The sequence below is a fragment of the Photinus pyralis genome, unplaced genomic scaffold (genome assembly GCF_008802855.1).
Source record: "Photinus pyralis isolate 1611_PpyrPB1 unplaced genomic scaffold, Ppyr1.3 Ppyr1.4_LG7, whole genome shotgun sequence".
NCBI lineage: Eukaryota > Metazoa > Arthropoda > Insecta > Coleoptera > Lampyridae > Photinus > Photinus pyralis.
Genome location: NW_022170738.1, coordinates 14,167,186 through 14,193,875, shown reverse-complemented (window position 1 = coordinate 14,193,875; position 26,690 = coordinate 14,167,186). Strand labels below are relative to the sequence as shown.

Here is a 26,690-nt window from a genome sequence, read left to right as displayed (position 1 = left end):
GCCTTCATCTGGGGGCGAGTGACGTACGTTAGGTGGTTGATTGTCACATATTGCACTTGGCATTGTGAATTAATTACTTGATACCAATGTTTGCCACGACATGTTCCTTTGTATTGTTGTAATGTGATTGTACTAAAATTTATGCTCCTACTGTTTATTTGAACCGGGTGATTATGATTATTAATATTTGGCGGGGTGACTTGTTTCGAATATTTACTGTGCTATATTTGATATTGATATTTGATACCGATATTTAATATCTCGATTTGACGTAGCAGAGGCTGGCTAAAGTTCAGAACTGACATACGCAGAGATATATATTTTATGTACTGTTTTTTGTTGTGTCTTTGAAAAGAGCGATCTTGCGGATATTGCTAATCAATTCGTTTAATCGATCCCTGTCATGTAGTGACCGAATATTGGTTTTGTGTCAGTCTTTGTTATGCCAGTGCAAATATGTTGACTGTCAACGCCTACGTAAATTCTGTATAACTATTTTGTTTATGATTATGTATGCGTGCGAGTTTGCCGTTGGTTACTCTGTTATTTATGTTATGTCATGATTTGTCTTTTGATCGGTTATGGTCAGTACTCATGGTAGAGAGCCTGGAGTTCGGTAATTTATAACCCGGCATTTTAAGACTAGTGGGTTGGACTGGCCCTAGAGACGTGTGAATGAAAGAGTTGGGGTCCCGCTTAGTCGTACATGAGGGCGCAGGCAAGTCCCGGCCTCACTTGCGCAGGGATCTGCTAAAAGTGTACGGCGTGTTCCCGTTGTGCCCTTTGTTTTTTTGTATCCATTGGGGTATCCTTCCTGTGTGAAATGCTCTTATGAGAGGCCAACTCCTAGCGATTTCATACAATGTTGACATGTCATGACCAGAGCAACTAAAGACTACTCGGTGTGGGATTTGGACTGATCACCCAATATCCAAACTTATTATGTGAATTTATTGTACTGTTTTTATGCTTGTTTTTTTGTTATGTATGTGAAATCTTGATTCTTCAGGAATTCCAGTGGAGCCTGGGATCCGACATTGTATTGATGTACTTGACACCATGCATTTATGCCATTTCAGACGACTAATTTTGCTATAAAGTTCAATATTAATTTGTTGGCTGGGTTTTTTCTTGGTCAGTTCTTTTTCCCAGCCTATTTTTATATTTGTACTCGGTGAACTACCATTTTCTAAATTTAATCTCGCAATGCAAATTATTTGGATTAAATCTCCGTTTTTAAAGCATGTACTTGTTTTATTTGTAATCCTTACTTGATCCTCACTCCGACAGGCAACACATATCTTGTAGCGACTCTTAAAAACACAACGTAGGAAGTGGTCCTATTATCCGGTTATTCAAGTTAGGTAGCTTTATCTAGACGATCACGTGCCATGGGGTTCAGTTAGTTTGGGAGGGAAAGTTTTGAATTTAAATCTTGAGTTGCGCAGTCTCTCGGGACTGGCCTGGATACACCACAAAACACATCAAAAGCACCTTCCAATCGTGTCACCCATCTCTTCCATTGAAATCGAGAATTTTCAAACATTTCAATTTAAAAAATTATGTTTGTATAGTCATTGTAGGTCGTCGATTCTAACAATCCTCGTCGCCAATTTATTGTATTTTGTAGAAATTAAACGCTTAGCTAAAGGGAATTGTATGAATTTATTGTATTTTGTAGGAATTAAACGCTTAAAGGGAATTGTATGACAAGACTAGTTTTATTTATATTAAATATATTAATTAATTGTTTATACACACATGCTATTTTACCCAATTAAATTATAAAATCGCATAGGTAAGTTTAGAATGTAATCATAATGAATGAGGTAGGTGATGGTCAAGGGGTACGTATTTGTGACAACAATAATCACTGTATTACGAGTATCAAAATAACAAATTATTAAAACAAAGGCAGTAGACTGTAAAGTATTTTGTCGATTTATATAAATATCAGTATATTCATTCTGACATTATTAAAATAATAAAGTACCTACTTTTTCAATTAGACTTCTCAATCAAAAGTTATAGACTAGAAACTAATTTCGAAAGAAAATATAAAGGGCTGTAACTTTTGAACAAGTAGCCCAATCTTGGAACTGTTTGAAATTATGGATTCTACAGGCCACATTCTATAAGAAAATTTTTTTCCGGGTCGATCTGAGACAATTTTTTTGCGGGCCTCAAAAAAGGCAGTGTATAACCTTCCTTTTTTACCAAAAATCGACTACACCAAAATTTCTCGGGAAAACACTTTTTCTTTTTAATTTTGGTGCGTAGAATCCAAATCAATTCGTACTTTTTCGATCAGACTTCTCAATCAAAAGTTATAAACTAGAAACCAATTTGAAAAAAAAATTCAAAGGACTGTAACTTTTTTAACTAGTAGCCCAATCTTGGATCTGTTTGAAATTATGGATTCTACAGGCCACATTCTATAAGAAAATTTTTTTCCGGGTCGATCTGAGACAATTTTTTCTTCGGGCCTCAAAAAAAGGCAGTGTACAACCTTCCTTTTTTACCAAAAATCGACTGCACCAAAATTTCTCGGGAAAACACTTTTTCTTATCAATTTTGGTGCGTAGAATCCAAAACAATTCGTACCTAACTTTATTTTACTAGTACTATAAATAGTTAGGTATACTTACTTTATGTGGCCGCAAAAGTAGGTATACCTACTACTACTAATGACCATTATAGTACCTAGTATAGTATAGACTATAGATAGTACTATAAAGCGACCATTATCAATCAGTCGATCATAAAGCTTATTTTCTTGCTGCTGTCATGGAAATTTCTTGAAATAAGGTGGGCATGAAAATGAAGTTTTCACGAGGATTTTGGGTAAAAATTAGACATCTCTTTCCTCTTCTAAGGGGTAACGTAAAAGGTATGTATCAATTTTTATTAACTGGAAAATTGTCCCATTGACTTCACACAGATAACACAATGTAATTTTTGCTCACAAAGGATTGAGAATGGAGAGTTACTTTGAACAGGTATGAAAAACAAACTTCTGAGATTTACTCAATATTTTTTTATTGAGTCATATGCTTCGATCATTGGGTAGTGAACACTCAATTTGATTTCCAACAAAAACTTCTAGTTTCACAACTAAGTAATTTCTTTAATTACACTTGATACCCATAATTGTACATTAGATAAGCAATTTATAAGTAACAAAAATTATCGACGATCAAACACCACAAGATCTACCATCATTTCCAACCAAATTTTAAAATACATGAAGTCTAAACAACCAACTATTTAAAATGTAAAATATATATTAAAATTAATTCGCAGATTCACATGCATCAATCCAATCATTGTACACATCCACAGGTTCCGATAAGAAATTAATAGTCGTTTGAAAGTCCTCAAGACATACACGACACGTTATTCTCGCAGTATTACGCCCTTTATCCCTAAAATAAGAAACGTAAGTATAGGTAATTGAAGCAATCAAGAGGGTTACATTTTAACATCGCAAGACTTCTCATGGTTACAGAATGGGCAGTTAAACTGTTGGTCTAAAGGCTCGATGTTCTTTCTTTTAGGAGGAGGCTTCCTTTTTGACTTTCTTCTTCCCATTTTAAATGTTATAAATCGGAGAGCCCCACAAAAAACAATCTTAATTACTAGAACATAACCTACAAAAATGCCAACATTTTTTTAAGGGAACATTAGAACTACGGAGAATGACTTTGAACTATTATGCGCGCTTGGACATAGTTATCGTACAAAGATGCATTTTCTTTGTTTAGCTTTAGGTAGACTTCCAAAAGTCGCTCTTATAAATATTCAAATTCCTTATGTTGATGTTGCAATGTTGCAAAGAATATGGTTCATTACTTATTGGAAAGCCCACGTATGGATACACTAGAACTATAACAGATTTATTAGAACTACTTCATTTTTCAAACCTAACCTAAAATTTCTAAATTTCTGCAAGTATAAATCCCTGCAAATATTTTGAAGGTTTAGCATAACTGGCTAATTCAGCCTTTTACGATTGTGCTCTATCCCAACAACACATAATTAGAAATGTTCAACTTGGAATTCCAAGCGGTGGTTTTAGCAGCTGGAAAGGGTTCTCGTATGCACGAGATTACTGCAGCAAAGCCAAAGTGCCTGCTACCCGTTGGTAATAAACCTCTGGTTTGGTATCCTTTGGTTAAACTGCAAGAGATCGGTTTTAAAGGTAATTGTACAAATTGTTACACAATCACTTTATTGAATTTCAGAGGTGATACTTATCGTCTACGACAACCAGAAGAGCGAAATTCAAAGCAGTCTCGATAAATTAAACCTTAACGTCAAAATTGAATATGTACCGATTAAAAATGAAGATCAGGGTACAGCCGATTCCTTAAGGTTCATTCATGACAAAATTAAAACAGATTTGCTAATTTTGTCATGCGATTTGATAAGTGATGTTAACTTAGGTGGGGTTTTAAATCTGTTTCGGATGCACGACGCTTCATTATGTTCCTTATTCTTGAATCCACCGGCAGGCGAGCATCTGACTGTGCCCGGCCCGAAAACTAAGTACAAACCTGGTTCGTTCTGTCATTTCCATTTCATTTTGTGACCGGTTTCATTTCAGAAAGGGACCTGATTGGAATTGATTCTCAGACGAACAGATTAGTATTTCTTGCGTCGGCAAGCGACTTCGAAAGTACGGTGACCTTACCCAAAGCGCTTATAAAGAAGCACACCCAAATCACAATGTACAGCAACTTAATCGACTCCCATGTGTACGTAATGAAGAAATGGGTTGTCAACTACCTTCAGACAGAGCCTAGCATTTCAACCATTAAAGGCGAACTGTTGCCGCATATTATTCGAAAACAATTGCTTAAACCGAAACAAAAGCACGATTTTAACACTTCCATTGTTAACACAAAGGACGAAAGCGGAGTGTTTGCGTTTGCGTCGCAAACAAACTTGGATAGGTTGATACAGGAGACGTCTTCATTCAATGATCATCATGGCGACCTGAAACCAAGCTACCATGGCGATCTCGTACGGTGCTTTGCTTATATTGCCAAACCGAATGTGTTTGGAATTAGAGTCAATACTTTACCAGCTTACCATTCTGTGAATTTTAAGGTGAGGATTTCAGAACTGGCCTAGTTTTGTCACGCTTTGCTTTAGATTATCGATAAATGGGAGAAGTTAACTAAGGATAAGGAGTTTAATCGAATCGATTCATCAGCTGAAGTTCTGTCGAATCAAGTGGATGATAGATGCATTATTTGGAACTCGTGCAAGCTTAGTGAGAAGACCTCGTTTAAGAATAGCATATTAGGTGCTCACTGTGAAGTTGACAAATTTTCACGAGTGTTCAATTCTGTTCTCATGAATGATGTTGTCATTAAGGAGAAGTATGCATCAGTGGTAAATTTTCTAGTCTTAAACACATACATTTCTAGGGTGGCTTTAGAGAATTGCATAGTATGCAACGATACTGTCATAGAGAGCGGTTGTCAGCTGAAGAATTGCTTAATTGGTAGTCAACATGTGGTTCCAAAGGATGCAGTCCACTCTAACGAGCTATTGACACAGAATGATAGATTAATGGAACTTGAATTGCTTTAATACAACTTCTAATGAATAAAAAACTGCAACAGAGTTAGTTTATTTCCTGTTTTTCTTTAAGCTCATTTTATTTTATCTCTCATTGCTGTATGTGGAAGTGTAATAATTTCAAAAAATTATAGAAGTCCTCGTGTGAGATCAAAGGGACTTCAGCATATTTTTGTGATGCAGGTCAGTATTCTATTAGCTGGATTTGACTCCACCATCAATAAGATCAGGTCAAAGGCTAGCGCATTGCCTTTGTCAAAACCCTCTTCCGACGTCCGCCCATGTACCTACAATTCGGGTTTCAAGTTTTGACATCAACATCAGGTAAGATCTTGTTGGCGGTTACCATATTTCCTTTGTCAGTACCCACTTCCGACGTCCTGGCGGTCCTTTTCACCTGCAATTCGCGTTGGAAGTTTTGACTCCACCACCAGTAAGATCTTGTCAGGGGCTACCACATTCCCTTTGTCGGTACCTACCCAGTTCCAACGTCCCGTTCACTCGCAATTCGCATTTTAGTGGATTTCACTAAACTCCGCCACAAAATAGTACTCAATTTTTGGGTACCGTTCATTGCTTGAGCTTCTATTAGTGACATGAGAGGCCGCGATTAGAACTCTAAAAAACCTTTACGCGCCCAAAGTCGACTACCCCTCGAAGACGGGCGCCTCTTGCAATATAATGTGGTTAATTTCGCCCCTAAAGAAAAAAAACAAATTTCCGTCAGGCGTTTACAAGGTCTTTCCGACGATACGAATTTGAAAACAATCGGACCGAAACTGTAGAAGAAGATGGAAAAAGATGAAAAATCTCCAGGTTATAGTACCTATAACGCGATCGGGAATGGTGCCCAGACGTCGACATCGTCGATTATATACCTACCTAGCCCTGTCCCTATAAAGTTGTTAATTACATTGCCCCGGTATAGGTACATATGTACGTACACTCCTCGTCTTTCTACAAGCATTCTTCTACGGGCCCGCATTTGCTGCCAGCCAGCCAACCGGCCAAATTGAGTAAAATCATTTAAAATTACCTTTAGCGCATTTTTGCAGATGTACTTATCACTCTATTTAAACGCTCCTATAGTTACAATATTGCAAAGACGTATAATGAATTACCATCTCATATTTAAAACATTTATCCGAAAGTCTTTTTAAAAAACGCTTTTGCGTCTCGTACCCCTTGCACGACAGCATTAAGTTGCAACATCATTATTGCTATAATTTTTTTTTCTTTTTTATTTTTTTTAGGTTTTCATTTGTGCTCTCATACTGAATGATTATCGTATAATTTTGCTTTACTTACTAAAAGTTCTAGGTTTTTTTTATGTCTTGGACCTTGGTCTCTTACTATGTTAATTTTATATGTAGGGGGTTGAGTTGAGTGGTAGAGCAGACGGAATAACACGGTTTATTCTGAACTTCGCCCCATTGAGTCACCAATTATATAATGTAACGTACTTAATGTATAATATCTGTTCTTTGTACCTATAATGTGTCCTCAATAAATGTCATTATTATTATTAATTTGCAAAAAAAAATTGCTTTTAATCTCACTTTAGCTAGCTATGACTGACAGGGGGCAAATGTGGGCCAATAGAACAAAGCTTGTAGAAAGACGAGGAGTGTACATACATGTACCGGTGTCGTGTATGTGTATTTAACAACTTTAGGAACGGCGAGCTACATCTGGGCGGCATCCTCGAGCGTGGTGTACTATAATCTGGAGACCAATTGGTGTCGCCGGAAAGATCTTGTAAACGCGCACAACTCCTGCCTGTAAGAATTTTTTTCCTAGGGGCGAAATTAACCACCTTTTGCAATGAGTGATAGTCGACTTTGGGCGCCCAAAAGGTATCTTCCGCTGAAAAGTTTGTCACGCGGTTTAAAGTTCTTTAAAGCTCGCGAATCGCAATCTCTCTTTCTCGTGTCCCTAATAGAAGCTCGAGCTATATGCGAGTGTCCCAAAAATCTAGTACTATATTTTGTGAAGGGTTCTTCGCGAAATCTAGTAAAATGCGAACTGCGGGTGAACGGGACGTCGGAAGCCGGTACCGACAAAGGGAATGTGCAGGTTACCTTCGACAAGATATTACTGATGGTGGAGTGAAAACTTCAAACGCGAATTGCGAGTGAACGAGACGTCGGAAACCGGATCCGACAAAGGGAATGTGGCTGCTCTCGACAAGATCTTACTGATGGTGAGTCAAAACTTCAAAAGAAAATTGCGTAGGAAGTGGGTACCGACAAAGAGAATGTGGTAGCCTTAGACAAGATCTTATTGATGGTGGAGTCAAAACTGGCTAATAGCTTTGAATATAAAATTTTATATTCAAAGCTAATAGAGTAGATCGACTAGTAGCATAGCTAGTAGCTTTGAATATAGTTAGTATTTTATAATCAAAATGTAGGTACTGATCTGATCTGTCACACAAAAATGTGCTGAAGTCCCTTCGATCTCACACGAGACCTCTGATAATTTTTGCAACTAAATTTGCAAAAATGCGCTAAAATCTATACCTAGCTAGATACCACTGCAGGGCCGTAACTAGATATGACCGCGCCCTTGGCGGCACTAAAAGTTTGCGCCCCCCCCCCACACCTGCGCGTGGGGGATTAAATACCCCCCAACAAAAACGCAAGGACCGGGAGATCCTTCTCCGAAAATTTGCTTAAGTCCAAGGTTTGAAGCTTTTTGATCCGAGAATTTCGCTTCTTTAAAACATGGAGAAAAGATTACAAAATACACTGTGTCCAAGATAAGAATGAACATCATGGACACATCGGAAACCATAAGAAGTACACAGCCGGTTAAATTAGAAAGAGTTGCGCATTCCGATCAGTTCCGAAGATATTAAAAAAATCCAAAAGTAACTTTTTAAGCTCACCATTTTACAAGATTTTCGCTGCTACGTTTCGTCTTTGAAAAACCATCATCAACATTATACTTTTATATGAACCGGAAAAAAGTACATAATGTATTGAGTAGCATTTACGAATACAATTATGTATGGTACAATATGTCATTTAGAAGAACAAATTATTTTGACATTTTGTCAACGCCTACTAAACCAAAAATGTTAAAAATTTAGCAACAAGCCATTTTTCTGAGCTAAATAATAAATAAATTTTAACGTTTTACTGTAGTAAACGTTGAGAAAATATTAAAATAATTCATTGATGGTTCCTTTAAATGATATAGGTGATTAAGAATCTTATTATCGTTGTTGATGGTTTCTCAAAGACGCCAATTGTACAGCTTTAAAAGTCCCTATGAGGAAGTGTCATTTGTTTTTTGATATCTTTTCAAACAGGGCCGGCAAAAAATAAAACCGAATATGATTAATTTCGTTTTTTTTCGGAACTGATCCGAATTTACAAATTTTTAAAATATCATTTGACTTGCTTGCTTTTCCTTCTTATATTGGACACACTCAACGCTGTATATATTACACGAGATATTACATTACCATAAGGAGGTAAAAGGGGCGAAGGGCGGAGATGAAGGTGATATCATATCACTTTGTAACGACCCAGCTATTCAGTCACAGTACGTACAGTATTAACAATCTGGAATAACATTTGTTTAAATAACCTGAATTTTTTTCCTAATACACTAATGTAAAATGAAATTTTTTCCTGGTCAATTTTGCGCCTCCCTGGTACCTGCGCCCTTGGCGGGCGCCCATTTCGCCACCGCCTAGATACGGCCCTGGGTGGGTACCAGTATAGAAATGTACCCAAAGAGCATCAAGTCATGCATTTTACAAATTAATGTGCTTAGAGGCAAAATATAGATGCTCTTGGCAGGGGCGTATTAACCTATAAGCCGACAAAGTCCGGGCTTAGAGTGCTGAGATTTTAGAGGTACGAAAAAAGGAGCGATTAAAACCTTATCTGAAAAATCAAAAATACACATAAAGGATCAACGTAATGCACGTTGGGGCGGGAGACGAGAGTGAAGACGCAGTCTATACAGAGCCGTCAAGGGCTACAGCGCGACCCGGGGCAACTTAAGTGCCTACTTGACTACTAATATAGGTACCTAACTTTATTTGTAGATGTAAATAAAAAAAATTTCTGTGGATAACACAGATACCACCCGCACAACTGCGCATGGGGGATTCTCCCCTTTTATGTCTAAGAGTATGTGTACAAAATTTTCTTCCAATCGGTTCAACAGTTTAGCCGAAAATGAGAGTAGGTCCAGACAGACCCTGAGACAGACAGATCGACAGACCGATCGACATCATTGATATTCCGTTTGATTCGGATTCCTGGTGCTTCAAAAGGTGTATTTCCGCCAAAAAAGTGTGGGGTCATTTTTTACCCCAATGCAATATCTCTCTTGCGAACGTGCGGGTAGTAAAAAAGCAGTAATGCGTATGTGGTAACATTTTTTTAAGTAATACTTATCTATTTAATGCACAGGGTAAACTACGTTTTAGACCGTTGAAAACGTTCATACAATGGGGGTTTTTTTAGAGGGTGACAACACTACATTTTTTTAATTATACTTATACAACCCTTGTCGAGTTTCTGCTTCGACATTTTGTAATTTTAAGCTAGGTAGGTAGGTACTACCGGTCAGTGCGTCAAGTTAATAGCCTATTTGGTAAAAAAAACGGTATCAATCATATTGGAAGTACAATGATGCCGGAAGGGGCCCTCCGGGTCTTGGGGCTCGGGGCATCTTGCCCCTTTTGCCCCCCAACCCTCTCAACGGCCCGGGGAGTCTAGCACCGCATCCACCATCCAAGCGAGCCGGATATTTCTATAAACTGGTGCAGTTTTTTTAAGTTCCTCAGTTCTAGGGGCATTTCCCACTCCGATAATTGAAACTTATGAACCACAGTATGTATACACAACTTCATTAGGATTACCCAAAAGTCCCGGCATGAAGTTATACGTTTCAAACAAGTGAAGAAAAACATTTTGGGACAAATAAAGGGTCAGACCAACTACATTTTTAAATAGTTTAAAACTTTCATACACTTTAGAGTTTTTTTAGAAGATCGATTTTCACCTATATTAACACATTACCAAAAGCAAAACCTAATATCTTAGTTATTTTAAGACTACCAAACTACCTTTTTATTATGATGTTTATAATAAATTGTCGACCTTTCTTGATTTCGACCCACATGATCATAATTGGACGTTTGAACCCTTTCAAGCATATCCCTAGTGATATTGGTGGTTCTTCAAATCATTTATCGTTTTTTGATTTATTTCACACTCTACTTTTTGGACACCCCTAAAAGAAAAAAAATCCGAGTGGTGTAAGAGACGAAAAATGTTTCTGGTTCCTAACAAAGCACCACTGGCCTCAGGGTATGAGAGTTTTAAACCATCAAAAAGACAATTTTTGACCCTTTATCTCGTCCCCTCATATTTTTCTAATTACATCCGTTGCCTACGCTTTACATAAATACAATGTATAGGTATATGTTTTGTTTTCTATGTAAATGTACCGACTTTATTTTATTTTGTCTTAATAATTAGTTGCGGTTTATTATTGATTCTGTATTAAAAAATTAGTTTTCCTGATATGGGGCGCAAAATCGGTTATGGCTTAGGGCGTTTCTGACCCTTAAACGTCATTGAGCACTGGCTCTTGGGTTTTCGGAAAAACAACCGCTCTGAGATCAACTACAAAAAGACTTTTTCACGTTCGTAAAATAAAGTACAATATTTTCCATCAATTTGCGTTCATAAAGGATGCGTTTGTTTCGTCCGCTAGTAGCGTGAAACCAGTATAAATTGTGCACAACTCTTGTGCAGATAAAGCGCAACAGAAATCACGATAAGAGGTCGAGGAGGAGGGCTATGGCTGGTAGAAATTAATTCCTTTCCTTGAGACCTTTCATTAGAGTTTAGAGTACCAGCATGAAGGATAAAAATAGTTAAATAAAACCCAGTGTTTGTTAATCTTATGCTCTAATTTTTTTGGGTACGAACGTGAAAAAAGTGTTGTATGCAATTCGTGAGTAAAGTATGTTTTTTTCACTCCGCGGATTTGAGCATTCGCCTTCGGCTCGTGGGGCAAATCTTCCCTCCTTCCAAAATTTTAAATTAAAAAGGAAGTCGTGTGGCACTTTGTTTGAAAGGGTTGTTAAGCCTTCTAGTTACAATACTGTAACGTAAGTTTAATTACGTGATTTATTTGTTTACAATTAATTGACAATTAAAGCGCGATTCATACTATACGTACCTACCGTCATCGTATAGTCAACGACACCTCAAATATCCTTACATTGTCTACGTTTACGCCGTAATATGCCGATGTCTGCAAATATCTAGGCATATATACCTACTGAACAAGGTAAATAAGACAAGTTACTATACTAGAAGCAATGAGTACCATATATTTTGAAAAGTAACCATCTGGCACCGTTTAAATTGTTTTGAAAAATCAATATGCAAGTTCTAAAAGTCATATTTACAAGACACAATTTATCCAATAGTAGGTACTTAATGCCATGTGTCTAAATAATGAAATTTTACTTCATAAAAGAATGTGGAATACCTCGACAGCTTATCTTTGGACCAGAAGCAGACCGCATAATATTGGTTACATGCTCATCAAATTGCATGCTTTTTTATAGAGCCTATTTGCGATAAATTTTGGACTATAGGTGCGTACCTATTGTACGGGTTAGCTAATAACAATTTATTAATGAGCAAATGAGACTTTATAACGAATTACCAATCCCATATATCATTCTGTTAAATAATGTTAAATAAATTACCATGTGACTGGTTCAATGACAAATAGTCCAAGCAAAAAAAGCAAGATTTGTAATGCAGTCGGAATTTACCAGGGTCTTTATACTATACTATAAAGACCCTGGGAATTTACTATATACTGGAGAAAGTAATAGAGTATGTACTACATAATTTGAAATGTGTACCTACATATATTATACCTTTATATGTGCCTACATTTGAAGCAGTACTTTGTTTATTTAATGAATCAATAAAAAAAACTTCTAAATTGCGCTCTAAATCGAAAAATAGGTATTACCTGCTTACCAGCACACGATCACTTTCATAGTCTAGGTACCTTAAAAGGATATATTTCGATTTAAAGAACTGTTAATTGATTTTCTTATTTCTTTATTTTATTAACCTTCCTGCATCAAAAGGCAGGGGTGAAATTTTTCGGTGGAAAATATTCTCAGAGCCAATGTGCAAAGACGGTTGTAGGAAGCGGTAGTTTGGTAACAAATTGTTCCATCGGCATTAAGTAGGTATGTAGTTCCTAGGGGTGAATGAACTGTGATCACAAAAGAATTGTTTTTAATATCACACTATAAAAAAACATCAACAAACAGTATTAATTTAATTTTGTTTCCTCTGTTTCTCTTTAATCGCTTTTAAGTACATTTGCCGCTCATTGTCGTACGTGGTAGCGTAAAAATTTAAGAATAAGAAAACCATACTCCACAAGTACAGGAATGAAAAGTACACCAGCCAGATCGGTTTTTGGCATCCGTTTATTGAGCCGATTACGAGATGAAGTAGAATTATGATGAATTGGAACTGCAAGCAATAACAGAGATTACTCTCTTGTCCATGCATCCTGCTTTCTTGACATTAGAAACATTGCCAAATTCTAACTTTTTCTTGTGTGATTAATAAAAAAACTTATCGGTAATAAGAGCTAACAATGCAAGGACATGATTATAGCGAATACCTACCAACTGTAGCTGTGTTAAATACTTCTTCCACCACAAATATTTTTGAACTCTCGGCCCAAATGATGAAAGTAAGTAATAAGTATACATTATAATGTGCACGAAGGAATTTATAGCGACACTCAGAGTTGCTGAAAAAGAAACTTTTTAAAATGATCACTTCCCGACAGTGTGTAGCACAAACCTTGGCCACCTGGTGTATACAAAACACCTAAGTACCAATTAAAAATCATTGTTGAATGATGATAAACGTGCAAAAACGAGAGCTGCTGGTTCTTTTTTCGCAACACGAAGAATACCTGTAAGTCGCACTGGTACTCACACTGACATTAGAACTGAACACTTACTGTATCAAACAGGTCGACGATTTTGGAGATGTAAAACAACCAAAACGTTTTCGCGATCTGAAAATGAAAACGCACTCAGAATGTTCACCAATTCTTATCCTTACCCTCAACGCCGTTCTGTTATAGCTGGTATCCAACGGCGTACAAATTAACTTATACTTAGCCAAAATTGCGTTGGATACAATTTCCTCGAAGATATAACTCGCGATGGCGATCTGTATGCAATTGTAGACCACGAGACAGCCTCTTAGTTCAAAGGGTTTCCGTTTGCTCATAAAGTACAACCCGAAGAGAATGAATGAGAAATACACAACGTAAATGATAATCAAATTCAAAGGAGAGTTAACTAAAAACCAATCCCTCACGCGTTCATCTACAAAACGTATTTAAAAGCGTTTCGATTTCGCGCAATTAGTTTACCTGGTTCGCCTAAATAGTCTTGGAAATATTCTGGTATAGCTTCAGACGCCCAGGCCATTGTGATTACACCGTGAGCGGTGGCATACAAGCGACTGAACAAAATAGGCCAAATCAATTTATGTACTTACACTTGATGAACAAATAAACATATAGTACACGTACGTTACCTAGAAACAGAAAATGAAAATAATGCATTGTAGGTAGGTATCAGCACTGTAACGTCTTTATTGAGCGTGTCTGGGGTAGATATAATATTTTTACAATTTAATCGGTATATAAGTTGTGTAAATAGTATGCCCATTATCGTAAAATTCTATAGAACATTTTCTTGATTTATTATACTTTAAGTATATAGTGAATACAACTCGGTAAAAAACGCGTGTATGGTAATTTTTAGGGGTGTTTAATACTGTGTTTTTGAAGTATGCTATTTTGGCTATTTTTACAAATATTTATTTATTTTATTTTTATTTATTATCCCTCTAGTTCTGGGCCCTCAACAGGCTATCTGAATGTTTGGGGGGCAATAGTAGTGTAACTGCAGGCCTGCTAAATATAATAGGGAACCTAAATTTGGATTGAAAAAATCTGACGAGAAAAGTGTTGAGGTTTTAGTTTAGGAAAGTGTGTCATTTTGATATTATAGATATAGGTACATGTTTTAAACTGAAATATTTATTCTATACCTAATTAGGATACACAAGTGTTCTGAATACCATATACCTATATCATAATAGGGAAAAAAAGGGACTGTTATGTACTGTCGAGCCAGCATTTAAAAACATGGCAAAAATTGAGCGATAAGTAATTTTCATAATAATCTTACTAACAGCACAGATCTACACATACACAGATTGCTAACCTTATACATTTTTTGGGAAACAAATTTAGGTATACTTAAAAGCGCCCTCTATTGCGGAGCAGTATAATCATGTACCGTTTAAAACTGTAATATGACGCTTATGGATTTACGCATTAGATGTCGCTGCAAAAAATTTAAAGCGGTAAAGTGTGCATATAATCCAGTTTAATTGTATTTTACCAGGAAGGTTGTGGGGTAGTTTTGATTTCTTTGATTCTATATGTTTTTTGGGGTGCTGAATCCGAATCTGAGGTTTGCTAACAAAATTTCATGACGCAACATTGAAAAAAATACAAAAAAAGTTGAATAAGATATTTTTTTAGCAGTTTTGTGCTTACAACTCGAAAACTATCAACTTTTCGAAAATAACCTCCCTATCTTATATCTTATCGGCGTGGTAAAGAGTGTAACGTTAATGATGGCAGAGATATACATAGTTTGTAAGTATGCCTTTGCGGTTAGCAATTTGTCAAGACATTTAAAGCCGCAAATAGTGTCCGCCAACTTCAAAAAACCTTCACGATTCTTTAAGAACCTGCCCTATGTTCGTGTGTATCTGTGACCACAGGGACCCGCTTTTAATAACTTCCTTACGACGAATGAGTAGCTTCAGTGTTAAATTAAACAATTATGGCTCAACGTACCTCCTATCATATCATACCACTGTAATAATACGAATATTAAGGAATTCGAATTGTGCAAACTTTAGCGCTTTAATTTTGTTTCAGCGACATCTAACGCATAAATCCATAAGCGTCATATTACAGTTTTAAACGATACATGTTTATACTGCTCCGCAATAGAGGGCGCTTTTAAGTATACCTAAATTTGTTTCCCAAAAAATGCATAAGGTGTGTAGATCTGTGCTAACAGCAATAGGAATTCAGATATTGGTGAAATTCCGATTTTCGTGACTCGTGGCATTCAATATGTTTTTTTATGCAGTACGTCTCGTCCACCAGGGAAACGGGCCAGCGGTCAACAATCCAATTAAACCGCTGCGGGCCAACACCTTTGGTTTAGAAGTACACTCTACTTGATTCGGGGCCCACACACAATTTCATCCGAGAGGACCTCGCCGGCACCATCGGACACCGTAACAACACCACAACCGAAGTCGTAGATTCGCTAATTCCCACCTTCAGGTACTCTCTCGGCAGCAAGCCTGAAGAAGACGTGGTAACATCATCCGCCCTCGTATCTCCAATTATAACTAGGACAAATATGGCTCCATAAATACAAATCAGAAAAATGAATTGTTTGAAATCGACCCGGAAAAAACATTTTCTTATAGATTTTGGCCTACTAGATCAAAAGTTAAAGCCCTTTGAATTTTCTTTCGAAATTGGTTTCTAGTCCATAACTTTTGATTGAGGAGTCTGATCGAAAAAGTACGAATTGTTTTGGATTCTACGCACCAAAATTAATAAGAAAAACTGTTTTCCCGAGAAATTTTGGTGCAGTCGATTTTTGGTAAAAAAGGAAGGTTATACACTGCCTTTTTTTGAGGCCCGAAAAAAAAATGTCTCAGATCGACCCGGAAAAAAAATTTTCTTATAGAATGTGGCCTGTAGAATCCATAATTTCAAGCAGTTCCAAGATTGGGCTACTAGTTCAAAAGTTACAGCCCTTTGAATTTTCTTTCGAAATTGGTTTCTAGTCTATAACTTTTGATTGAGAAGTCTAATCAAAAAAGTACGAATTGTTTTGGATTCTACGCACCAAAATTAATAAGAAAAAGTGTTTTCCCGAGAAATTTTGGTGTGGTCGATTTTTGGTAAAAAAGGAAGGTTATACACTGCCTTTTTTTGAGGCCCGCAAAAAAATTGTCTCAGATCGACCCGGAAAAAAAATTTTCTTATAGAATGTGGCCTGTAGAATCCATAATTTCAAACAGTTCCAAGATTGGGCTACTAGCTCAAAAGTTACAGCCCTTTGAATTTTCTTTCGAAATTGGTTTCTTTTCTAGTCTATAACTTTTTATTGAGAAGTCTGATCGAAAAAGTACGAATTGTTTTGGATTCTACGCACCAAAATTAATAAAAAAAAGTGTTTTCCCGAGAAATTTTGGTGCAGTCGATTTTTGGTAAAAAAGGAAGGTTATACACTGCCTTTTTTTGAGGCCCGAAAAAAAAATTGTTTCAGATCGACCCGGAAAAAAATTTTCTTATAGAATGTGGCCTGTAGAATCCATAATTTCAAACAGTTCCAAGATTGGGCTACTAGTTCAAAAGTTACAGCCCTTTGAATTTTTTTTCGAAATTTGTTTCTAGTCTATAACTTTTGATTGAGAAGTCTGATCGAAAAAGTACGAATTGTTTTGGATTCTACGCACCAAAATTAATTAGAAAAAGTGTTTTCCCGAGAAATTTTGGTGTAGTCGATTTTTGGTAAAAAAGGAAGGTTATACACTGCCTTTTTTTGAGGCCCGAAAAAAAAATTGGCTCAGATCGACCCGGAAAAAAAATTTTCTTATAGAATGTGGCCTGTAGAATCCATAATTTCAAACAGTTCCTAGATTGGGCTACTAGTTCAAAAGTTACAGCCCTTTGAATTTTTTTTCGAAATTGGTTTCTAGTCTACAACTTTTGATTGAGAAGTCTGATCAAAAAAGTACGAATTGTTTTGGATTCTACGCACCAAAATTAATACGAAAAAGTGTTTTCCCGAGAAATTTTGGTGCAGTCGATTTTTGGTAAAAAAGGAAGGTTATACACTGCCTTTTTTTGAAGCCCTCAAAAAAAATTGTCTCAGATCGACCCGGAAAAAAATTTTTCTTATAGAATGTGGCCTGTAGAATCCATAATTTCAAACAGTTCCAAGATTGGGCTACTAGTTCAAAAGTTACAGCCCTTTGAATTTTTTTTCGAAATTGGTTTCTAGTCTATAACTTTTGATTGAGAAGTCTGATCGAAAAAGTACGAATTGTTTTGGATTCTACGCACCAAAATAAATAAGACTTAAAAGTGTTTTCCCGAGAAATTTTGGTGGTCGATTTTTGGTAAAAAAGGAAGGTTATACACTGTCTTTTTTTGAGGCCCGAAAAAAAATTGTCTCAGATCACCCCGGGAAAAAGCATTTTCTTATAGAATTTGGCTCATAGAATCCATAATTTCAAACAGTTTTAAGATTGGGTTACTAGAACAAAGTTACAGCCCCTTGAATTTTTTTTCGAAATTGGTTTTTTACCTGCAACATATTCCAATTTTTTTCTTACGATTGTCTTTATAAAAGGTTCTCAGACATTCCGTAGGGTTGTTTCTGTGAGAGAGATTATTATACCTGCATGCAAACATTCTTGAGCTACGAATATTGGATGGACTGAATTTGTTAGAGGTGAATGTTACCCGATGAGGAGTATATTTGGGAGGTAGTGTTTGTGAGTCAACAGTAAACCGTTTCCCAAAATGTCAAACACAGAACTCCTATTCTCCTTAGAAGTTGGTCTGTACCCTATAACCCCATTGCACAGCGCCGGCTACAGGTAACATCAAGGGAATAGCACAGTAGTAGAAAGGTTTTATTAACATATACCCTAGGAAAACACTGACCTCACATTTCCCAGTACGAACCCAGATCAAGCTCAACACCCCTAAGAAAAGATCACAATTATTTCAATTTATTTAGTTTATTTACAAAAAAATACTATTATAGATAGGTATCCGTTGCCATCAACATATTTAATCTACGTAATAAATATAAACAAAAGCTTTTTAACGCCACAATAAGCGCTAACCTACTAAAACTGAAGACAAAATAATCCATAGGTGATTTACAAAATGAAAGATTGAATGTTATAGTACAGTATGATTTTCTGTGTTGTATATAAAAAATGTTGCGTTTTGTACAACTCTATACGTATTTAATTTACAATCAGTTTGAGTGCGAATAAACGAAATACTATTATAAATTTTGCCACTTTTCTTACTTTTAACTAAAAATTGGTCAATGCCTGCAGAATCATAAGTACTTCCCTATCTCGCTAATGAATAATATAACAAAATTTTATCTAGAAACTTAGGTGGAGCAGTAAATTGTTTCATAGGCACTCGTGGCATTTTTATTTTTTAAACAAGCCAAATGAAAGAGAAATGTGAGAGAACAAAATATGGGACTTTGGCACCTCACGAAGGCTCAAAAATTAAGTAAGCCGAGCATTTACAGTGAACTCATAAAAATTTTACCCTGAGCATAAAATGCTAGATTATATACAATGAAAAGCAGGACTGATGGGAACAAAAACAAGTTGCTGGAAAAAAACACAATTGATCGCAACACGCGCACCTCGTAACTCAAATTTAATCTATTTTTTTGCCGTTCCGTTGATAACTAACAAATCCATTGTTGATTCCATTGGAATAGCAAGGTTTATAAGTACTGGACAGTTCACTTTCAAGGTAGCTGCTTGTTAATGTTTCACCCATAGTACCGTTGCTCACTTTTCCATTCGTATGTACTTCGTCTTCGACAACCTAAACAGCCAACCTTGTATCGAATGTTTCTCCAAAGGTGCACTTACCATGCAGGCTCCGGTGTTGTTATTTTGCACAGCCTTTTTGCCCGACGTATATTTGACTTTGTAAAAGTCGGAGAACAAAAACAGGAACATGACTCCATGGAAACCGATCCAAACCATAAAGCCTTTGGGGTAATCGCAATCCGTAAATAACAGTTGAAATTGATGTGTGAATATTAAAACAAATTGTACCTAGAATGAATTGTTAAATTGACGTGCTCGAGTGTGGAAGGTATTACCATTTGGAATGTCGTGAGATACTTCTTCCACCAAATGTATTTCTGGTACTGGGGTCCCATGGCCGAGAGCATATAGTAAAAATACATTACTACATGAACAAATGTGTTAAGTAGCGCAAAAAAAGTGCTATGCCCACCTGCAATAATTGCGACCATCGCTATCAGTTAATTGCGCACCGACTTTTACATACCTGCAGCAAATTTAACGCCCATCCATACGGAGAATGGCATGCATCCGTGGTGAATGACATGAAGCGTTGATACGTGACTAAACTTTTTCCTCAAAATGAAAAATAGAGTATCCAAAAATTCCGTAAATTTCGAGAAGTAGTACCACCAACATGCGTTTGCCATCTGAAAGGGGACAGGTTAGCTTTTAATGGACTCCCGTTGATAACTTACCCTCAATGCCATGGGGTTTGACGAATAATCTACAGGTTGGCACCTAAAACTATAGCTTCCCCACCAACCGCTCATCAGGTACTGAAAGATTTGTATAAGTGAATTATGTTAGAGGCGGCCATCGAAATTACCTACCTCATAAAAAATCCAGGCACTAAATATAGTTTGTATAAAATTATATATAATTAAAATTTGCCTAAGGTCGAATGGTTTTCTGTTTTCCATTAATTTTGGTCCCATTACTTTGGAAAAATATACGTAAAATAAACATATTGCTAATGTTGGTACTGGACTCGACATTAACGCCCATCCGTCCACTCTGGGATCTGGAAAGAAATCGAGCGTTAGTTCAGAATTCCATCTTTCATAGTTGAGCAAATTCGGGTCAATGTATTATAGATTATTTAGTCAAGGCGATCTACTGATACAAAAACATTACCAAGTGGCATTGACAGGTTGCATTACACTGCATGTGACTAATTCCGAATGAAAATCGGTCAAAAAACATCTTAACCCACTTTTACTTATGTCGAAAAAGGTTGAGGAAGTCGCGTTTGAAATTTGTGGCCGAAAATTGTAAAAAAAACCGATTTCCTTTAGAAAACATTTCATTCCATTAGCTCAGCGAATTGAACTACCAATTTATAAGAGCGATTTGCAAAACTTTGGACCAATTTCAGCCGTGTGTTTTATTGGACAAACCTAGGGATTATTTCCGATCTATACGGTGTCATTATAGTACAATTCTGTTGCTGTTTGTCTTTAAATATTTACTTTTATGAATAAACAATAAAAGAATTTATGCCTCAAAAGTGTGCCAGTATTTAAAAAATACCATCAAGCGATTATAACTAGGTAATCCTTTCAACACCTTTTACTAGTGGAAATGAGAATTGTAAAATGCCATTAATATCTATCATTAAAAGATTATACTTATACAAAACGGTACTCTGAACAATGTGCGTATTGTTACAACGCGCCTGTTTGGGGTAGTTGAGTAACACATGCATCCAGTTATAGATTACTAAATGCCTTTATGTAACATACAAATTTAATACCTATGTAATCTTCACTTTCGCAAAATCTACCAAAAACCAAAGCTAAAATGTTACTTAAATGGTATAACTACTATCAGTCACAGCGAAAACTATAAAGCTACCACTACTACAATTATTTGTTCACAATTAAAGCCATTTTCTTGGTTCATTTATGGGGAATTATTTTCCTGCAGCTTTATTTAATTAAATAGTTGGCGAACGAATGAAATTGTCTCAGTCGGAGAAACATTTTAATCGTTTACAGTTTGGCCTGAGTAGGAAATTTTTTTTGGTGCTTTGGAAATGTTTGAAGTTTCTGAAGGTAGCTTTAGTTGAACTTAAATTCTTCGATCTCTTCGAAGAAATATTTAAAATGGGAATTTTCAAATTGTAAGAATGTCGTTGTTTTAAATTAATTTCCACACAGATATTGGTCTTGGTATGATGAAATCTTAGCTTAGTTGCAAAAACCGTAGCCCTTTAATAACTTCAGGATGTTGAGGCGACAGATTCAGACGTTTTTATGAGAGGTATTTAGTTTCATTTACAACGGCGCGGCAATATGATCAATATCTGACTCAAGATATAGACGGAGGGCTGGCTAAAAGAAAAATCGGGAAAAATGTTAGTTATCCTTACATGGCTGATTTGTTGTGATATACCTATAGTCAAGTAGAAATCGTCATGTCGTCCAGCGAAATCCCGTGGCATATGTCAAATTTTAATAAAACTTCCGACTCCCCAAGCCCAACTATATATAGCTGATTCAGCAAAATTCCAATTTATTAGGACAAGCTCTTATTGTCGAGTTTTAACGATGAGAATAATTCCCATTGACACATTAAATAAGGTGGTACACGTGCTGAAAAAGTAGGGGGATTTAGTTTTGGAGGAGATTCTTGAGGGATTCGGGGCGATCGATAAAAATAAACTTCGCGTGTCAGCTACTGAAGCGACCAGTTTTGTCCAAGTAATAAATTGGGATTCGAGTATTACATTTTCGAAGGGATTTGTTACGGTTCTTATAAGAATAGTGTTTGTGTGAAATTTTCATTCGAGGCGTGAAGAGCAGAGTTTCGTTTTAAGGCCCAAAGGAATCACAATTATCAAATGAACGGAACGATAAACGTAACTTCCTAAGTGAACAGAGAGGGATAAACGAGTGACGTAAATAATTACAATAAAAACATTATTCCGCAAGCGCCACGTTTTAAATTAAATACCCGTAATGTTGTAGTTAGGTTGGATAAAACAACCGAATGGTAGCTAACAAATCTCAACAAGAAACTAAATTTAATCGCCCCCATTTATAATAATAATAATAAAGTTTATTGAGCCTTACATTTAACAAAATGAAATAAAGGAATGCAAAAAACACTAAATAAAGGTAAGAAAGCTCAAAAGGGTATGAATTCGGCTAAGCCGTTTTTCAATTACCTAATCCTTTAACATCAAGTAAAAAACACTGTAATCGTCTTACAAGTTAGTTTCATTTACAAATTCCCCTAGTTTTCGGCAAAAATGATTAAAATTGGTATTAAAAAAATGCAGTAGGAATTGAATTTAATAGCAATGGTGCCATATAGCTAAAACAACCCCCAAACTTTAGTTTTGTGCTGCGGTGTAGTATATGAGTCTACTCTTAAGTTGGATTGTTGCGAGGTTAAACTAATTTGTGAGTAAAATCAACCATCGAAGTTTGAGCCAATTATGATCAAGGAAAAATTCCATTAAAGAAAACCAAGGAATATGATTTGCCGACGGAACCTGCAGAATTAGTGTAGAAAAGAGAAATTATTGTTGGTGGGTTTCAGAGGAAATTCTAAAGTAAACTTTTGATTCATACGTTCCTCCTGAAGGGAAAATTCAAAATTTTCTTTTATAATTAAATGTGACTTGTATATTTGCGAAATTGTGAACTCGAATAAAGAATAATTCGTTTTAAAATCTCAGTAAATAAATCTGACAAATTCATGGGTCCATTTAGTACCTCGCCATTGGATTTCCCTTTGCATAAACTACCTCTATAGTATTAAAGAGAGCTTTATCATTATATTCTGACAGATGTCTCTAGAAGAACCAAGAAATTATTTTGTGCTGAAGATGATTGTATCTCCATCTCATAAGTTTTAAGGTAATTTGAATCAGTTGCGCCTGGAGTTAAATTGATCAAGTCTACCACAAGTCCATGATCAGGGAAAATCTTCAGCTACTTATTGAAAAACGTAGTCTCGAACTGCAGAGTTATTTCACGAATGGGTCATTTTCCACCCAATTCGTCCCTTTATTTAACTCGACTATCGTTTTCAATCCTAACAATGACTCATCTGACCTTGTTGACGTTCGAAACCCGACTTGCAGCTATACGATTCCACCGTTCCAGCCTCAAAAATCCTGATTACAAACAACTCGCCCTGTTATACATATATGGAGGCCTTAGCATCAGAGATGCGACTACACTGTGCTTCTCTTCTTTTCTCGGATCTTGGTATTTTACGCACGCGTTAATTTCAGCTATTCTTCCTCTCTACATACAAAAATCAAATGACCTGGCTCATGATGAAGCTTTATTACAATGGACTTCATTAACAAAGGCTGATCATTTAGACTGTACAGCTGATCTTCGCCAATTACAGTGGAATGATGTAGTCAATATCACCAATCTCCATTTTTGTTAAGTTCATCTTCAGAAATAGACCAAGCACGTCTTATAGCCCAAAAGAATGAAAAGAATTTGCCTTTAAAACTTTTGATCCTTGGCTGCCAACAGAGCTGGGAAAGTTACTTTGATAAAGTAACTAAATAAAGTAACTAAGTTACTTTCCATAGTTACTTTCCAAAAAGTAACTTAAGGTACTTGAGTAACTAGATACTTAGAAACAAAAGTAACTTAGTTACAGTTACTAGTAACTAAGTTACTTTTAAAAAAGTTCTTTTAAAAAGATACTTTCGAATTGTGGAATACCCTGGGCCACTTAGTTTTTATTTTAAAATCAACAATTTGTGGTGAGATACACATAAATTTCTTTCATGATTTGTATCAAAGGTATGAGGGCACAGCACAGTTGATTTTTCAAACAGCAACCAACTATTTGGCAACCGTAACGTAATCGAAACAAACAATTTTTTCTATTTAGGGTAGGAATCGTGTAAAAATATTTTCAGAAAAAATGGTATTAAGCTTACTAAAAAAATTCCTAGTATTTCGTTCACAAGCACAACAGTCTCACGTTTACAACTAACAAGGCAAATGGCGAGTTGCAAGGAATAATTTTATATAAATAAAAAGTAACTTTTCGGTAGGTAACTAAGTTCTTACTTTATAAGTAACTAAGTTCCTCTGAATATGGAAAAGTTATAAGTTACTTTTAGAAAGTAACTAAGTTACAAGCGAGGTTACAAGTTACTTTTAGTGTTATTTCAAAAGTAACTAAGTTACAGTAACTTAGTTACTGCAGGTAACTTAGTTACTGCAGGTAACTTAGTTACTTGAAATTAACTTAAATTTTAGTTACTTCCCAGCTCTGGCTGCCAAACAGTTTTTTGGTTAAATTTCAGAGAGTAAAGAGGAGAACTCGACAGTAAGCAAATCGATGAAAGAGGTACTTTTTTACATACAGGTATTTGGGCTAGCCGACGGCAAAGAAGAATTAAGTTTATTTTTCATAAAGGAGTTGGGATTGTATTTCCAAATTTCAAAACAAGGAGAAGTTCAACTCCTTGCTGCAACAAAGACTGTTGCAAGTATTTAGAGGAAATAACAACACTCTCAAATTTCGAATGTTTCGAAAATGGTTTCCGAATTATTGGTCGATTGTGTTGTAAGAAAAATACCTTGGAACTTTTGGACACGTGTAGGTGTTAGACATTTCCAAAAAATATCCGACATTTCTTGAATTTCTAAACGGTGCCGATCCGAAGTAATCAACATGAAACTTTTTGGGGAGTGTAATAGAAGAAAGTATAATTTTATATCCCACCGATCACAGCAGGGCCACATTGAATACTTGCAGCGTAGATATGCCAGATTCAATCGCAATTGTAAGGTATTCAACAAGGGAAAACAAAATAGAACCCACCTGCATAAGAGGTGGCTTTCATTATTTCACATAAAATAAGAATTTGGGACGATTCCATCCATGTAAATCGCCTGCGTTTGAATAAACAATAAACTTTGGCACTTGTATAATTATTTTTTTAGAAAAATGTTTATTTAATTACACTTTCATAATAGCAGGATGAGTGCACTCTATTTCTGCCAATCAAAAAATGGATCATGAAACTGAATTACTCTTCTTTACATAAATTGAATTGTCCGAATTAATTGGAAGACGGCATTTTTCGCATTATAATTCGTTGTGAGGTTCTGTGAGTACCTTTTGCTCGACCTTTTGAAAGCAATTGATGTCGCTCTGGCACATAGCAAGATTTCAACTCGATTTTCAATTACAATTTAAAATGTATAGAAAGGCCTTAGTTTTGATTCAACGAACTCTTGAAATTTTCTAATATAATGTACATTTTTTACGGGGAGTGGTATTGACTAAAACAATAAAACGTAAATTATGGTCCAACTTTTTCTCAACAATTCAGTATATTTTTGGCGTAGTACATGGAGAATGATGTAGTCGTGTTATGAAAATAAACGTTTTATAAGGAAACCGGGTCATTACTGCAAACAATTTTGGATTTCGGAACGCGAATGGAAAATGCGGCGGTACGCGTTGGTATGTGTCACGTTACGAAAGTTGAAATATTTCCCAATAAATATTTGAGCTATGTACGTTAGACATGCTAAAATACCTAATAACATCAATCAAGCTTGATCTAAAAACAATTTGTTCAATTTAAAAACTATTGAAGCAATTGCGACTATTTCCTCTAACATTCAGCACCCTCCAATGAACAGAAAACGAAATTACTAATTAGGGGCTGTCATCTTACGTGTCTGCATTTTCGAGTACGGTAAAAATGGGTTAGGTTAGTTTTCAAAATGGCATTAGCGACTTGAGTTAAATCGTTTTGCATACACTTCCTCAGATATGACGGAAGCACGAGCGTGCCAGGTGTAACAAGCAGAAGCATCAGACCGAGCATCAGACATAACGTAAATTATGCAAATGTAACACACTTTACAGCGATCAAAATTCATTCAATTGTAACTCAATTAAGTAATTATTCCTAGAATTATTGTTATACAATAGGTATTTGCAATTGGAAGATATGCGAATAAATTAGATCAAATTTTCAAAAAGCCCATGTTTAGATTTTATGAATAGGAAGTAAATGAAGTGAAAGTAAGAATTGAAATTGATTTTCTTTTTATTTTTCGGTTTAGTGATCGAGAATGATGTCGAAAGGAGGTTTACCACGAATTTCTGAAACTATCTATCACAATAACTTACTATTTCTCGAAATTGCCTACTTATGCAATTTGAATCTCTACGTCTGGTATGTTTCCGACAATTTTATGTAACTATCCTCGTAACTATCATTGATTTGCGTATTGCTTTTCCGTGCCCACCCGATATTAGGCTGACTGTTGACACTTTTGCCGAATTTTAGAATTTTTTTAG

The 26,690-nt window shown here is 35.9% G+C and overlaps 3 protein-coding genes across 3 annotated transcripts in view; 1 reads left to right on the top strand and 2 right to left on the bottom strand.

Annotated features, from left to right (window-relative positions):
- Nucleotides 1-3,908: 3,908 nt before the first annotated feature.
- LOC116177170 (translation initiation factor eIF-2B subunit gamma) lies at nucleotides 3,909-5,643 on the top strand. The gene is made up of 5 exons (XM_031496062.1): nucleotides 3,909-4,201; nucleotides 4,245-4,559; nucleotides 4,607-5,112; nucleotides 5,158-5,387; nucleotides 5,436-5,643. Exons 1-5 carry the CDS (start codon nucleotides 4,045-4,047, stop codon nucleotides 5,599-5,601), a joined length of 1,374 nt encoding a protein of 457 aa, XP_031351922.1. The 5' UTR covers nucleotides 3,909-4,044; the 3' UTR covers nucleotides 5,602-5,643.
- Nucleotides 5,644-12,933: 7,290 nt separating this feature from the next.
- LOC116176377 (elongation of very long chain fatty acids protein 4-like) lies at nucleotides 12,934-14,251 on the bottom strand. Its single transcript, XM_031494902.1, has 6 exons — nucleotides 14,059-14,251; nucleotides 13,743-14,011; nucleotides 13,639-13,695; nucleotides 13,476-13,590; nucleotides 13,295-13,422; nucleotides 12,934-13,136 (listed from the first exon to the last, which is right to left on the bottom strand). Exons 1-6 carry the CDS (start codon nucleotides 14,114-14,116, stop codon nucleotides 12,936-12,938), a joined length of 828 nt encoding a protein of 275 aa, XP_031350762.1. The 5' UTR covers nucleotides 14,117-14,251; the 3' UTR covers nucleotides 12,934-12,935.
- A 4,272-nt stretch (nucleotides 14,252-18,523) lies between these two features.
- LOC116176376 (elongation of very long chain fatty acids protein AAEL008004-like) overlaps nucleotides 18,524-26,690 on the bottom strand; it is a 46,919-nt gene continuing 38,752 nt past the window's right edge. Inside the window, exons 3-8 of the mRNA XM_031494901.1 lie at nucleotides 20,213-20,403; nucleotides 20,078-20,158; nucleotides 19,867-20,029; nucleotides 19,676-19,812; nucleotides 19,440-19,628; nucleotides 18,524-19,392 (exon numbers count right to left, since the gene is read on the bottom strand). Of these exons, the coding sequence (XP_031350761.1) occupies nucleotides 19,219-19,392; nucleotides 19,440-19,628; nucleotides 19,676-19,812; nucleotides 19,867-20,029; nucleotides 20,078-20,158; nucleotides 20,213-20,403 (935 nt within the window). The 3' untranslated portion in view covers nucleotides 18,524-19,218. The remainder of the gene's footprint in view (nucleotides 19,393-19,439; nucleotides 19,629-19,675; nucleotides 19,813-19,866; nucleotides 20,030-20,077; nucleotides 20,159-20,212; nucleotides 20,404-26,690) is intronic.

Bases quoted from the DNA above. Each gene is read 5' to 3' on its own strand.
- LOC116177170 (XM_031496062.1), top strand. From the start codon at position 4,045: ATGTTCAACTTGGAATTCCAAGCGGTGGTTTTAGCAGCTGGAAAGGGT. The intron at 4,202-4,244 runs GTAATTGTACAA...ATTGAATTTCAG, and splicing joins GCAAGAGATCGGTTTTAAAG to AGGTGATACTTATCGTCTAC. The intron at 5,113-5,157 runs GTGAGGATTTCA...GCTTTGCTTTAG, and splicing joins ACCATTCTGTGAATTTTAAG to ATTATCGATAAATGGGAGAA.
- LOC116176377 (XM_031494902.1), bottom strand. From the start codon at position 14,116: ATGGCCTGGGCGTCTGAAGCTATACCAGAATATTTCCAAGACTATTTA. The intron at 13,696-13,742 runs GTAAGGATAAGA...TTTCATTTTCAG, and splicing joins ATAACAGAACGGCGTTGAGG to ATCGCGAAAACGTTTTGGTT. The intron at 13,137-13,294 runs GTAGGTATTCGC...TATTGCTTGCAG, and splicing joins ATTTAACACAGCTACAGTTG to TTCCAATTCATCATAATTCT.